Source organism: Diadema antillarum, unplaced genomic scaffold (genome assembly GCF_040938485.1).
Source record: "Diadema antillarum isolate AM-2024a unplaced genomic scaffold, OU_Dant_1.0 scf00000011, whole genome shotgun sequence".
NCBI lineage: Eukaryota > Metazoa > Echinodermata > Echinoidea > Diadematoida > Diadematidae > Diadema > Diadema antillarum.
Genome location: NW_027270900.1, coordinates 954,940 through 971,059, shown reverse-complemented (window position 1 = coordinate 971,059; position 16,120 = coordinate 954,940). Strand labels below are relative to the sequence as shown.

The 16,120-nt window shown below is 40.5% G+C and overlaps 1 protein-coding gene across 1 annotated transcript in view; it reads right to left on the bottom strand.

Annotated features, from left to right (window-relative positions):
- Window positions 1–16,120, bottom strand: part of LOC139720722 (uncharacterized) — an 81,527-nt gene that overhangs the window by 16,603 nt on the left and 48,804 nt on the right. The window contains exons 3-5 of the mRNA XM_071632081.1: window positions 13,160–13,384; window positions 3,359–3,569; window positions 2,144–2,333 (exon numbers count right to left, since the gene is read on the bottom strand). Of these exons, the coding sequence (XP_071488182.1) occupies window positions 2,144–2,333; window positions 3,359–3,569; window positions 13,160–13,384 (626 nt within the window). The remainder of the gene's footprint in view (window positions 1–2,143; window positions 2,334–3,358; window positions 3,570–13,159; window positions 13,385–16,120) is intronic.

Genomic DNA, 16,120 nt, shown 5'->3' with positions numbered 1-16,120 from the left:
CCCCCAACATCTGGTGTCCATGTGTATGAAGCAAGGAATACAGTAATGACATGTCTGACCAGTTTTTGACTATTTTTAACATGTTTTCACACAGGCTTTGTAAAAATAAAATACAACCACAAAGAACAGCTAGTTTGATGTTTGTTTGACAAAAATGACAGCAGATCAACACCACTATAAGCGATATCATACAACTGATAAGATTGCCTCCACTATTTTGTCAGTAAAATCCCACAACATCACATCCCACAAACACCTACAAATAGCTCTCCCGCTTCCCTGGCTGTGTTATATATACGGCATCACACTCCACATCCCGCTTGAACAAACATGGATTGTGCAGATACCTCGTTACTGATTGTTGATTTTGTTCCGAGGGTTGGATTACATCTCACCAAAAAGAATACAATGTCCTTGACAAATAAAAGGCACAGTATATACAAAGAACTTCATTTTTTTGTCCGTCCGAAACAAATGTGCAATTAGTGCCTTTAATTCATAATGAATCAGACTAAGTCAGGAAATGATACCACAGTCAGACACAAGGATAGATCAACTTTGTGATGCTGATGGTCTACTGACAAAAAACGTTCACAACTTTGAGAAAATTTGTCCCGTCTCACACGTATTGGTGGCCCTGAGCCATTGTTTACTCCAATTGTCCCCAAATATGAACTAAGCTGTATTTACTTCATTGCTTTCGTCCCAATTACTTCCTCTTTGGGGAAAATCCTTCAATAAACATGCTTATTTTGGATTTTGCCGTGAGTCCTTTGCTTTGAGTCATTCCCTTTCTTGTTGGTCCCAAAAGGGTCATGCATGTTTCTCTTCATGAACCCCTTCCAAACATTCCGAGTTATCGATGGATAGTATAACAAGTTCCGGGAATGGGAAACTTTCCATCAGTTGTAGTGATACATTCAGCGAGAGCAATGTCGAGAGCGAATCGCAAACAAATTCCTTCTTTGTCTAAAGTGTGTAAATATAGACGGGTAAGTACATGCCAACACTTTCACTTCACATGTATGTGGTTACAATTTCTTCTTTCGCTGCAGCCTTGGAATACATCCATTTTGATGTTTGTAGAAATTCCCGCTGGGTGACAGCCAAGCGTATGAGATGAAGAACTGACATTACCAAGAGTTTGTTTAGACATGATCTCAGCATAATTTCTCTGAACACCTGCCTCTTCGGAGACCTGTCTCTTTTTGTTTCAGTTTTTAGAGATAACAGAAAATAAGCCTAGTCATACCGTGCAAAATAATCAATATTTAATTATCCCACACAATATTCAACAAATCAGTCCATGTTTTTAGTATGCATGTCATATGCATATTATATAACGTGTGTATTGTACATTATAAATACATTTGGCCTACATCTCCCAGTTGCAGGTAGCTGAATATTTACTGCAAAATTAAATGTACAATCTTAACTTGACTCTTTTATTGAATTTTGACCAATAGTTCGAGTGCTTTATTACATGTAAAGGGATTATATAGTTTTGATTGAGATGGGGATTCAGCTTTTAACTCACTGTGAGATAATTAGAAACCTCTTATATGAAACGTTAAAGAACATAATTATGATTCTTAAAGCAATTGAAACTTTATTTGACGAAAATTGGTTTTATAAATGTCTGAGATATTAAAAAAAAAGCAAAACAAAGTGGTCCTAATAAAAGGTGGGTCCCGACTTTTATTAGGACCTCATTGTCTTTAAAATTCTAAGCCACTTCAAAACCGATTTTCATCAAATAAACTTTGAATTCCTCTTGGGAGTGTATGCTCTTTGATATTTCATAAGTGGTTTCTAATTATCTCACAGAGAGTTAAAAGTTGAATCCCCATCTCAACCAAAACTACATTAGCCCTTTAAGCATTTCAGATCACTTCTAAAATGATGACAGGGAATAGACCTGAAACTTCATTCGCTGTTGCCATGGCAGTGGCAATGTGGAATGTGGTGGGCCTGATCTTCATTTGCCCAGGATGATTTGGTGGCTGCTCACGTAGCACCTGACCCGAGATCATTGGAATATTTGTTTAATTAGAGGCAGAGACGCTTTGCTCATGTTTGGAGGAGGGACAAAAAAGAGAGTAGAGGATGCGATCATATCTATCTGGTGTGGTAGAGTCCTTACATGATGCCATGCGGCGTCAGCAGGAACCCCGGGTGGACTGGGGCTGCCTCCAGGAGACCGTTCATCATGTGGCGATGGCCGCTCAGGCCTGGTGGCATGGGCGACGACGAACTTGTGGGGGCGCCCTTGCTGTCCTCGGAGGAGGAGGCTACTTCTTTCCATAGTGACTGCAGCTCGGACGCTGTCATAACTGGTTTAAACGGTAGAATGATTATAAATTTCAGTACAAGTTCGAAATGATGCATAATAACTACAATGGCTTTGATGAAGATTTCGGGACACCTATTCCACAATTAGTAAAAAACTGAGAGATGATTTTCATTACCCACATTTGGGCAATCTTTGTCACTGCTAAAATAATTACACACATCAATTCCTCATCATTGAACAATTTGAAAATTTAAGATAATGCAAAGTCACCCACTGACATGAACAACATAAGAGATAAAAAAGAGAGAAAAAAATCAGGTCAGTCTCTCAGAAAAGCCAACCTAATCTTCAACTCATTTTCCTCTTCAACACATTGTAGATAACTCTTCATTAACCTTTTGTAATTTAAAAATCATGCATGAGAAAGACTACAACTAAGATATCAAACTGTAACGTTTCCTGTGGACTAAATTTAACAAAGATATTACAGACATGTACGTGTATTTCATAGAAAAGGTTACAAGAGGATTTCAACTAATCCTTGAATAGGAGATGACACAAGCACTGATAGCCCAGCAAGATTGAAGTTGTCATATTGTGCAATCAGCAATACATGTTCCGCAAAATGGCTCATACAGCAATGAGCTCGACAGACACGAGCGCTAAATGGAAGCCATTTCCCCCTCTTTCTTCAGCGGGAGCATTTCGATCCCAAACAGCGCAGTCCCCCGCTATTGGTAAATAACTGACTGAAGCCCTTTCCCCCATATTCCCCCAAATGTAAATATTTGTAGAAATTAAAATTCTGGGAGCGCATAACACCATGCCAGGGCGCTCTTAATTACAAGTCCCTCCAGTGGCGGGGAATTGCCAGATTACCTCTGCAGCCCCTAAAGTGAGTCTCTCGGGGTTGCATGCCATGGATATGAACCTCTTGTCACAATTGATTAACTGTGATGTGCTTGCAAGTCAGTTGTCAGGACAGGTAGAATCAGACCGGGGCTAGTTTTCAGCTACATGTATATGCATCTTTTTAAATTTTTTTTTATAAAACATATATCCCACCTTGTTGTAACCTGGGTGGCAGCAACATTTGGCCCGTGGCGACAGCCTGTTGCTGGGCTTGGAGCTGGATCATGTGAGCCTGCTGCAGGGCCAGGTTGTGGAGTTGTTGCTGGTGTGGCGTCAGCTTGGAATGCACCTTGCTGCCATCACCGCTGGCCGCTGCGATGGCGGCCGCTTGCATTTGTTGCAGCAGCGTTGTCTGCTCTTGGAGCTGTCCAAATGCGAAAGCGGAGAGGTGGCAAAGTTTGAAATGTCTGACTGATCAGCAGATAGCAGCAAGATATGCAATTTTCTAATGTCTGAAAATACTGTTACTTCACACATTTCTGTACATTTTAAACAAAAAGGGTATTTCGACATTTCCACAAGACAGCATCGATACTTCTTATTAACTGATAACTCCAGAGACATTCTTTACACAGTGTTTGACCTGCCTGTGATAAAAAGTACCAACACATAACTTATATACCAATTTTTACATAAATGAAATTCATCTTCAAAAAACCCCCAAAAACTAAAACAATCATGTGAGAAAATCTGCACATATCTCTTGACAAAATAACAGAATTTTGGTCTTCTTCATACATCATCAATTTCCTTAACTTCCTAACAAGCAACATACACTGTATGGTGATAAACATTAAACTGTTGATATAACTGCCAATGATCAGGTATTCAATCGAATGAAAATCTTATAGTGGTTAACCCAGTATCAAAGCTATTAAAGTGCTTTCCAGTCTCCTCCTGATTGGGGTAAGTAGCAATAGCATACACCAAAAGCTGAAAGTTTGTTTCACTTTTGTTATGGAATGTATTGCATCAATTACAGATGAGGAGATTTAGTTTTCTTTAACATTTAGTCTCTTCCTACTTGCAGTACTAACAAAAAAAACAAACAGAAAAACAGAATGTTTTCTGGGCAGTTTGGTTAGAGATAAAACTAGATTCCATGTTCTTGATGTTACCTTCAAAGATCAAATATCAAATTGTGTTTGTACACTCTGACATCAAACAGTTGCCATGTTGCATTCCAAACTTCTTTATTTTTCCCCCCCATATGTTTTGACAACCTCAAAGTACAGTGTACACTGCATACAGGTTTACCTACATGTATGGATGGCTGACCCAGCAGAGTAGGCAACCGACACAAAATCTGCATACTGCAAAAGCTTCTTTAATAAATTTTTACTACATCGCTTGTTACGATGCAATAAAAAGACATTCCCTCATATCATTTGCATACAGTGCAAAACCTTTTTTTGAATCATGGGAATGTAGGGTTGGTAAGCTGTAGCGAACATTAGTGTTCACTCCCACCAGGCATTGTCTTTGAGGAACTCAACTGATGTAGAAGGGAGTAGAGTTTCCCACAGGATAATAGGCACTCTTCAGGCCTTGTACGACATGACAATAGTGATTAATGACCACACGTAACTTGAATAGGCCGAAACTAAGCATGGAGGGTACATTCATTTTCAGGCATACTGTACATATGGGCATACATATCCTCTCATGTTACCAAAATCTACCAGGGCAATACACAGTAACGGAAACAGTGTATTGTACTGAAGGGGAAAACAATAAAGAAATATGAGCATTCGGTGGTTTCTTTCATACTAAAATTATTCCCATCTCAGAAGTTCATGGCATAACGACAACCTAACAAACCCATTTGACAACTCTAGAGTAACAACCAACAAGTTTCCATATCATTTAAAAGTTTTTGAATATCCCTAATGGGCAGATTCTTCTTTAAATGAACATTCATTAAGCTACCTATGTGCATCACTATCATCCAAAAAGACATGTTACATAATTTATCTCTGGTAAGAATATTTTTCTCCATGACATCATCAGCATTAAATCTCCTGATCTCTCTCGACTCCTCCTCCCCCCCCCCCCCATTTTATGAGAAACAAAGACGTACATGTGGGTATAAGGATGATCCCTCTTCTTTCCAATCCATCATAGAGAAGCTCAGCAATTGCTACAAACATGTAAACTTTGGCTTAGGCTAAATAATAGGGTCGCAGGTGCAGCACAACTTGCTGGGTCAAAATTATATCAATTAATAGTGTATCTTTATCCTTCTTTCAATTATGTCTCTCTGTCTCTCTTTATTTTTTTGTTTTATTGTGCCATATTTCCCATCTTTCCTTTCTTTAGTTTATTCCTTGTTTCCTTTCATCTCCTCTTCTATCTTTCTTCCCCTTCTGTCCTCTCTCTCTGTCACTGGTTTTCTTTATGCTATCCTATTATCTGCCCTTCCAATTCTACTATGTTACCTTTCATCCTCCTTTAATTTCTCTTCGCATCCCTCTATAGGTTTTCATCCCGTGATATGGACACTTTTTTCGATGTGTCCCCTTGAAGATCCCATACAGATTTTGGGGGCTAATTTCGACCCAGCAAACTGCGCAGTGCCACATCCAAATCAACTGTTTAACATAAATCTAAACTAATCATGAACGTGATATTTCTTTGCAAAACGTCTCCTACACTATCAGAGTCGTCAAACAACGAAAGAAATCTCCCAATACCATGGGTGGCTTCAGATTGCTATACTGTATATGCCGTTATTTTCGCGAATTTCGCGAGCTTTGGGCTGATCGCGAAATTAAAGACACGCGAAAATATTACCCCGTCATACCTTCTGTACAAATTGATGACAAAAGCTGGCGCTGGACCACCAGCGCGCGCGGCTGTCACAGCACACCGGCCAGTGTACAAACACTAGTACTGAGTACTGCAACTGCTTGCATCGTATCAGTACTACATAGTACGCTACGGTGCAGTACGATGATAAACATGCATTAAAATGTGCAATCTTCGTGCTGCTTGTTACTCTAATACTAGTACGTGAACGAACACCTGCTCGACGTGGTTGGGTACGGGTGCGTGAGGCCTAGGGATGCATGTAAAACTTTCGCTGGCGCTAGCGCAGCTCTGAAACTTTGTATAGTCTGCACCTATTTGTTGCAACATGGTAGGTACTTGTGAATGCCGTATGTGATTGTCTCACTGTAAGTTCCCGTAATTATTATTTCATTTTATAAATCTTCTACTGTGTCTTTTCTATTGTCATGTTTGGGAAGTCACAATTCGCATGCAAATGGAAAAACGTTACAAGTACAATGTACGTTGGCAAGTGTTTGAACGTGTTTCTCGGGCTTGGCGCGGCAGTAGACCCGACTGCAAATCGCGAATTTAACAACACGCGAAAATGCCACTGATACCGTGATTCGCGAAAATATCTGTACGCGAAAATATTGGCGTATACAGTATTTTGAAAAATTCATCCGACATGAAACATGTTTGACTCCACACGCATCTTTCCAGTAATCTGTCACTGTCTTCCATGTTATCTATCCCTTGTATTGATCATTGCATAAAACTTGCTAGTAAAGTTACATTTCCTTTCTCATTAATATCTTGGATAATTTTTTCTTTGGTGAGAAACTCATCCATAGAAGGTGCATGTCTGCAGTACATGTAACTACATTGTATCATCTTACGATTGTAGTTCAGTCATTTCACTGACTGACCTTCGACTCAAAGATATTACCTTTCACAACTGAATAAACACTTCACATAATCATAATCATTTGTCATCTCAGTGCTTTCGGATAAAGCGGGGAATAAGTATATGTATTCTGTATTAAATCTCTAGTTACACACTTAAAATGAATAACAACTGTAATATAGTCTACATTAAACTAAACCCTTCAGCTTCACTAAAACTGAATATACTATAAATGCACTATAAAGTCACATAAATGCAGGTATGTGGGAGGAAGTGTTGCATGAGTTACATTACTTTCTTTCACTGCAATATACTATTTCCTTTGCTTGACAACTTGGTAGGCCTACTGTAAAACATGGAGCATTCACGGCATGAAACTATCGTAAATCGGAACCGACAGCCTTCATCGTGGCATAAACTTTTGTGATTGCCACTGGCATTTAATGCATTGCGCAGACAAACACTTTCACATGCATTTTACTTTTGCTAATCTTTTGGCTCCTCACAAAATATGTGAAAGTTTCAAGCATGCAAATATTTCTAGTATTACAGCGATTTGGTCTCTTACCTGTTAGCCCCTGAACAGCCTGCAACTGCCTGCTTGAAAATCACTCCCGTAATAACTTTTGCAATTTTGTGTGAGGAGCCAGAATTTGTACAAATATGATGTCTACACAATTCATTGAATGCTAGTGGCAACTGCGAGAGTTGCACGCCATGAAAACTGCCGGTGGCTCCAATTCGCGAAAATCTTATGACTGAATATTTCTGGTTCTGTGGTATATTGCCTATGCTTGTCTGTCCATGTGTGAGTGTGCATGCATGTGTGTCCCTTGCGTATACTGTAAAAGTGGACATTTTCGTGCGACTAATTTTTCGCACTTGGCCTGGTAAGAAGATTTTCGCGTGTTTTTAAATCCGCGGAATCAAGATAGCAAGCATGGGAACATATGGCAAGCAAAAATATTCGCATGCTTTATTTTTGCGCTAGTTTCTGGTTGCACGAAATGCGCGAAAAATTTCAACACCACGAAAATTTCCACTTTTACAGTATATATGGTGTGCAGTGAGAGTGTGTGTGTTTCAAAATGGAGTTCATAGACAAATTGTATGTACTGTAACTCCTGTTTCACTGCACTCTGCCATGTAATCTGAATGAATGAACAACGATTTATGTTTTCCAAACTCAAGTGTGAACTTCACTGCTTCCTCCAGTTGGGAGATGCTGGCACAGCAAGGAAACCTTTACATACCTGTGTGTCTAACGAGTTAAAGCTTTCCTATTTATGGATCGAACTTCTTCATACTGTTATATGGTTTGTTTTTTAAGAGGTCGGCAAAGACTTCAACAAAGATTACCGATATGTTCATCTCACATAAGATACTCTCATGCATGCATATGTAATCTCTCCTTTTCTTTTTTTCTCTTCTTTTTTCTTTTTCTTTTTTTGGTAAAAAAGAAAGAGGAGAGCTTCTTCTGAAGAGGAAATTTATTCATCCCTCCTGTATGCATGATATGAACCACGTGACATTTGGTGCCAAAATGACTACTCAAGTGATAAAAGTTATCACTCAGTCTATCTTGGAAGTTCGCTGTAAAACAACATGGCCATAATTATAACTTGGGATTCATAAATATGTGCAGGAAGATGATTCAGATTTGATGTTAAGGTTGAAGTTGTAGCCCACACAAGAGTGAAAATGGAGAACGGAACAAGTCATTTACGAATTTCTTGAAAAACTCCTTTGTTTAGCTGAACAAACACATGGAATTCTTGGTTTCATTTCTCATACAAGCACACCTCACCACACAAACACTGCGCCACTCTCATGCCCGAGCCCTTCTTTGTACAGGGGACGAAAAAAGCCACCAACAATCGCCTGATTATTTTGGAAAACTACCAAGGCCAGAGCGCTGTGTTTACATTCAGCTAGCATCTTGTTTACATTAGGTGATGGTTGTTTTCTTTATTTCCCTTCCTGGAGCGCAGTTTTGTTTGTGATGTAAACACAGGGGACCATGATTGAGTGCGCTGGATGGGATTCCTTGAGGAACAAGGGGGAGGCCGGGAGAGGATGAGAGAAGGGTAAAGAGGAGAGGAGACGAAGGTAGAAATAAGGAGTGAGGGCACGAGATGGAGAGAAGGGAGGAGAGGGCGGGGGCAAGAAATGTTTGCGATAAACAAAAAGGCTGGGGCTGGCATCAGCAGTTATGCATGCGCCTTTCACATGGTGATTGCAATATGCAAGATAAACACTGGGCCCCCACCATAATTGGATTTAAAGGGGGGAGCAGGCAGGACAGGGGCTAGTTTGGGATGCAATACGTGACAATCATCATCATGTGGTACAAGGGACTCATCCTTTCTCTTCTTATGTTTTGCTTTCATGAGTATTGTGAGCAGACACTGGCCATGTCACAGAACGACATCTCCAGGATTAGAAGGAAACATAAATCAAAACATTAACCTGAACTACTACTTCCTTAGCTACACAGCGTTCCACCTTCATGGTTGCTACGTAAACGTTGCTCAACCCTTGACATGGATTAATTAGAATTGGTTTTATAACATTCTATATTCATGAGATTTCAAGGGAAAAAAAAATTCCAAAAAACCCGAAAGAAACTTCGTACTGAAATTACAATCGTAATCTCATTATTCAAATCAGGAAATGTTGTCTGTCTACCTCTGGTATGTAATAGGACAGTGCTAGACACTGCTTAATCACATACTGAGATATAAAACACACAAGGACAAAGTGTTTGGGCTGCACTATACAACTTTAAAAATCACTAATTAGGAGATGTAGATCAATACACATTTGATTTACGCTGACCTTGATGTTGCAATCAATTATCTTTCACTCTAAACTGGAATTAAAGCTTTGGCACAACGAAACCAAATATGCGCTACATTGAAGTATAAAAAAAAATGATATGTGCTCCCTAAAGCCTGAAAAGGAAAAAACATGCCAAAAAAACCAACAACTAAACTTTATTTTTTTCCTCTGTGTGTGTGTGTGTGTGTGTGTGTGTATGTGTGTGTGTGTGTGCAATAAATGTGTGTATAGTGTGTCAATTAATACACTAGGAAATATCTCTCCACTAGAATATGGCCATTCTCACCTGTTTACACCATGAAGATTAAACTTATGTGAGATTTTTTTTTCTTCCCTGTTCACATTTGTGACTGCCCAGTTCAAAAGTAAAACCCACAAAAAGTCGCAGATTATGATACTCTGTATTAAATGGACCAACAATTGTCACATGGGTTGACCAACTCAAATTCTAAAAGTTTACCTTACCTGAGAATAGTAATCTTTTCTCTATCTACTGTCAAAATTTGGAAGTTGAAAACAAAGCGGAAATCAAGATATAGCTTTTTTTTTCAGGAATAGGTTTTTTTTTTCAGGACCTTCCTTCTTTTTTTTTTCAATTGATACTTTTCCAAAGCACGCCAGAGTGAGCCAAATCTTTAACCCGTTGAAGAAGGTTTGATGTTGCTACAACACGCATTTCCCATAGACACCTGCCTGAGTATACTCGGGACTCGTCCTCAATGGGTTAAATATTTTTTTTCTCCCCTTTCTATGAAACTGCACCTCCGAACTCTCTTATTTCAATAATTGTTTGAACAGGTTAAGATGGGCTAATCTTAAAATGTTGTATATCAGTTTCAAGCTAAGAGCTGTAATGCTCTCTTAAATTCTGTAGAAAAATTCATTTGGTCTACTTTTTATGGGAGAAACTTCAAAACCTCCTTGTATTTTGGGCATGTACTGCACTTGCACAAATGACTTTATTGGCTGATGCCTAGCTTGCCGCGCAGATTTACAACCTGTGGGGACTCCTGAGCAGGACAGGTTAACTTATCTGAAGTGACTTCTGCGCACCTCAAAATGCAAATGATGTTGTTGGCAGGAAGTGTTCGATGTCACATTCCATCAGAACTTGTGAGAAGACGCGCTACGCGGAGACAAACTTACAAAAATCAAAAGGTTTGAAAAATAGAGTGACAGCTCATCAGTTTTTTCCCCTTGCCTGAGTTGTAACCCTTTGGGTCTGAGTCCACATTGGCCAGAAGCGGGTCAAAACTTCTTTAAGATTTCAAAACTTTCTGCATTTCAATATCAGTGTGAAAGTCATAAGACAGCTCCCCAGTTTTCCCCAGATGCGTGAATTTCCACCCTTGAGTTTGAGTCCACATTGGCCAGTATCAGAACATAACTTTTTGGGGGATTTAAAGCTTTCTGTATTTCAGTATCAGTACGAATGCCCCCCCCCCCTCCTTTTAGAGAAATGCTGGGACGGCCCAGAAAACGAATGTATTGTTAGCGGTCCGCCATAGATTTGAGGAAACATTCGTGGAGTAGTGAGTCAGAGGGACCTCCTTGTCTGATAAGAATAGCCCAACCTCATCCTTGGAGATGATTTCCATGAGTGAGTTTCTCCCCAAAATGATGGACAAACAGAAAAAAAAAAGAGCTGAGCCCCAAATATAAAAGAACGTATTGTTGGATTTAAATCCAGACCACAAATCAGTGTCGCAACTGTTTGGGTTACCCCATTGTGTTCTATACTCCATGATAACGATGAATGAACATCAGTGCTTGCTCAAGTGCTACGGTTCTTTGGCTTTTATATTGTGGGCACAAAGAGAGACTAAAAATTTGGGAAACGAATAAAAAAAAAAAGAAGACTCTGGTGACTAAATTTCGGTCTCAGCGGTGGGGTTTCTCCCTCCGTCAATGGCTTGCTGTAGAAATGCTACAAGAATGAAAAGTGAATGGCACTATTCACAGCGTAAATCTTACGTTTTGAATCAATGCCCTGACTATTTCAATCTGCGATTCCTAAATACCGCCTATTACAGCCTCAACCTTCCAAAAGTCTTGCAACAATGAATAAATCTACTTGGCCCTCGGTTTATACATTTTTTTTCTAACTCCAAGACCTTTGAAGAATATGGAACATGGTTCATTCATTTAGAAATTTACACACATACACACTCATACACACACACAAACATACACACATACCAGAATGGAATGACACATACCATGATATTCACAAATGCTTACATCCTTTTGGAGGGGTTGAACCACTGTCCCAGTCCCCCAACCCCCATTAAACCTCTTTCAGTTTTACATAAACAGAAGAATGAAAAGGAGTTGTCCGTGTGTATCCCAAAAAAGCTGATCCATACTTGCGTGTTTGTTTGCTTGCTTGTGTTTATGAAAGGCATAAGTGCTGCACAAAATACAGTCAGACATGGTCATCAACTGGGTGTGATATGAGACAAGACACCAAAGGAGTGCAAAGGTGCCAATAATTCGATATTTCATATTATTGTCTTGAGTCCTTCAGTTATCATTGTCCCTGTGGCAACTGTCTGCAGTCTGCCCAGCAATTATCATTTGAACTATACTTGCACTTCACCAAAAATTAATTTGCTCTGCAAGTATACAAATCTATTTCTAACCAAGGAGGTACAACTGTACTAGGCTAGTGTGCCTAGTACCTCCTTGATCGGACACACCACCTGGCAAAATCACCATCTCAACCCTTCTTCCTCCTCCTCCACCCCCCCCCCCCAAAAAAAAATCTCTTCTGCCATGTACATACCAGAAAAAATAGGCAAGAAAAAAAAAAACCTGGTTTCTAAAAGAAATTGACACTTTTTTTATCACGATAATGCTCTAAGGGTGCCCAAGAGTAATCTAAATTAGTATAAGTTCTATTTGCTTTCTGGCTCTGATAATGTGCATCAAAACACACACTGAAACCTCTTTTCAAAGAATTTCATCAAGTTACCGGTAGAATGGAATGATCAAAGAACTGAGCAGCTTTCATGACGTTTACTTTATTCTATGAGCATAACCATAGCTACGAATTCCTCAAACTTTATATCTAGTTTGTAATTTTCACAGCTTTGCTATCCCCCCCTCCTCATTTTTTCTCCCTCATTTCCCGGAATAGTGTATGTGCTGCAGGAATATTAAACATATTGCAGCACTGCACTATAAGAACAATAGTACCAGTATATATTATATGATATGCACGTCATGTATGCATGCACATTGTGTGAATTTCATATGTGTGCCAATAAGTATGGATGCAAGTACAATGTACGCCTAAATGAATGTTTGCATGAGGTACGTACATATTCATGTGCATACAATGTATCATGATGGAATTGTGCTGTCAGATAAACGACAGCATTTATTAGCCCTCACTGCTCCCAGTTTCTATACTCTTGTGGTGGGTGCTGTTGTACCTGCTGCTGCTGAAGGTAGGACTGTTGTTGCAGCACAATTTGCTGCAACTGTTGCTGGCTGAGGACCTGGCCCTGGAGGAGACTCTGCATCTGCTGGGCTGAGAGCGTCTGGGCTCCTGGAGGCATGAGGATGTGTGGGAGGGGGCTCGGCTGCACCCCTGCGTTGCCTGCGGCGGAGAGCAGGCCCTTCTCGCTTCCACTCAACATGGACAGGGAATCTGATTTCTGCGAGGAAAGAAGGAAAGACAGAACGACAGACAGACAGACAGGGCAGGGAAGGAAAGAGAGAGAGAGAGAAGAGCATCCACAGAAAAAGACAAACAGACAGACAGACACGCATAGAGAGACGGACAAGAGAGAAAGATAGAGGGAGATGGAGATGGAGAGATGGGGAAAAAAAAGTACACAGGGTTTCAAATCCCATTAAAACTGATTGACGCTCTGCTCTGTTAGGAGAGAGAAGTGCAGACTAATTGCATTACCAAATACAAGAGATTGGAGTAAAGCTTCGCCATGGTGCAGCTTAATTTCATTCAGCATTTCACTCTCTTTGACAAAGGAATCAGACAGCTGGATGAGCTTATTAGCACCAGTGCCGACTCTGAAAGTGACTAATTGATGACTCTGTGATGTATTCTGTAGATATATAGATATAATATATTCAAGCGAAATTGCTTACAGGTAAAGATATTTGCATGAACTATCATATTGAGAAGATCAGTGCAGAAACAAGTGATTTCTAGATGTGTTTGTGTACCGCTTTTTCGCTTCTTTGCTCAAATAGGTGTCTTTGGCATACTTGAACGACATTCCCCGACTGATCTACACCACACGTACAATATCGCAAGTTGCCCAGTGACTGTGGTTTAGGGGGCACTTGCTACCATGCGCACAAAATTTGACGATCCCATGCCAAAGATAGTTTTGAAAACATGCTGCTTCTCCGGCACAGCTGCAAAGAGAAAACCGTAAACCATTGCAAGCACTATACACATACCAATACACATATGATCGAGGCATTACATAAACATGCAAGGCATTCTCAACTTGAGACATGGTCATTGTCGTCGCGCAGCTAGTCTGGATTCTTGATTTTTCTTTCCCACGGCTTAATAATACAACGAAATATGTTTTACACGTAGCAGGCTGCGTAATGGCCGTGTCAAAAGAGAATGTGATATGCATGGCCAGTACGGTATACGCATCTGGATTAAGCGAAAACAAAAAAGCGCGTGCCTAATTCCCCGTTTAGAGTTCCTTGAAACACGGCAGGTCATTACAAGTTTACCTCAGACGGTGGTGATTCTAAATGTTCAGGGCACAAAGCACAAAGGACGAGTGTTGAGGTAAAGATCGCGCTAGACAGCCAGTGCAAGTCTAGTACTACCTCCGGAGGTCGTGCTAAACTTGTGCTACATGGGGGGACTCTAAACTGTCTCGTCATGAACATGGCACACACTTCCAGTGACCTGCGCTGTTTGTGGCGGAGTGTGCATTATGTGCACAGGAGAAACTCTCTTGAGGAGAAACGCACAACCACTGGTTTCCATAGAAACGTATGCAAAACTAGGCTAGACAACCAAGGAACTTTTAACATGGGTCTCTATCATCCCCGCCGAGTTAAACAAAAGTGCTCGCTTTTGTCTGTCATGTCCTCTGGGGGTCTTTTCTACCCCTTTCAGTAACTCATGCATTTATGGCCAGTTCCTGGCCCAAGCTAAATTGGCCCACACCAAGCAGTAAAAATTGTGTTCAATAACTATAGCAGAGCTACCCCGCTTTCACGATGACCCATTCACGAACTCAGCCACGTAGGGATAACTACCATGGTGACTGAACGGGCACTCCGGCAGAGGCACGGCCAGGTAATTACCTTTGACCATGCAAGGAATTTTAGCCCAAGCCTGGCACTGCTATCGTTCATAAACTCTTTGATCGGCACCAGGCCCGCGCCTGGCCCGATCCTGGTGCTAGTTACAGCAGTGCCAAAATAGCCCGAGCCTGGTGCGGGCCACTTTGGCATGACCAACTCATAAACTCAAAATCTTATGACTTAGCTTGGGCCTGGCCCGAGCCAAGAGAGTAACTGAAAGGGGTATTAGAGGTCCTCCTATGTGGACAAGGGAACTGCGTCTCGGGTAGAATAGCGCAAATCAGCTACATAGTGACAACTCCTAAATCACGATCAAATTAATTTTGCAGCCTCCCGAGAAACACACTTTAAACCACGTTCATACAATCTGTATGTCTTTCGAAACATGTCTGGAAACGCTCTATCTTTGAAGTTGGATATGCGCAGCCTATGGGTTAATGAGCTTTTTGCTGTTTACATTGTTTGGAAGCAAGCTGCTTCTTTCTGTCACCAATCCAACAATCTCCAGTACCATACACCTGCAACATTCAAATACAATCAAATGGAAACATTGGCACCTAATTTGCATAAACCATACAGTATACTTAACATGTAATACTACGAAGGCAGGGACTTTCATTAAAGTAAAAATGAAATAAGGTTCGTTATTCCGAGGGTTCGTTCATCCAAAAATGAAATAAGGTTCAGAATTCTGAAGGTTCGTTAGTATACACTGTTTTTTCATTTTGCAGTTACTGAGCCAAGAGTTTTTTTTTTTTCTGGACAACAAAAACGCAGAAAACAACGTACACACTCATAAATTTGGTGGCCCAATTGGAAAAAAAAAAGTTATTCTTAAGTGATGGTGGTCCGAAATCTATTTCTGGTGGTCCCAGGCCACCAGGCCAGCGCTAATGTTAGGGCCTTGCAAATACACACAAGTTTTACAGTCTGTCGGAAACGGGTACAACGGTAGCTGTCCAGAAGGAGCCAGATGATCTGACAACCTCAGCCCAAACATGAGTCCAACTGGCAAGTCTGCCAAAATGTTATTTTTACCTGACCTCTCAATGCCGCACATGTGCATTCTCACTTATGTCATGGCCAGG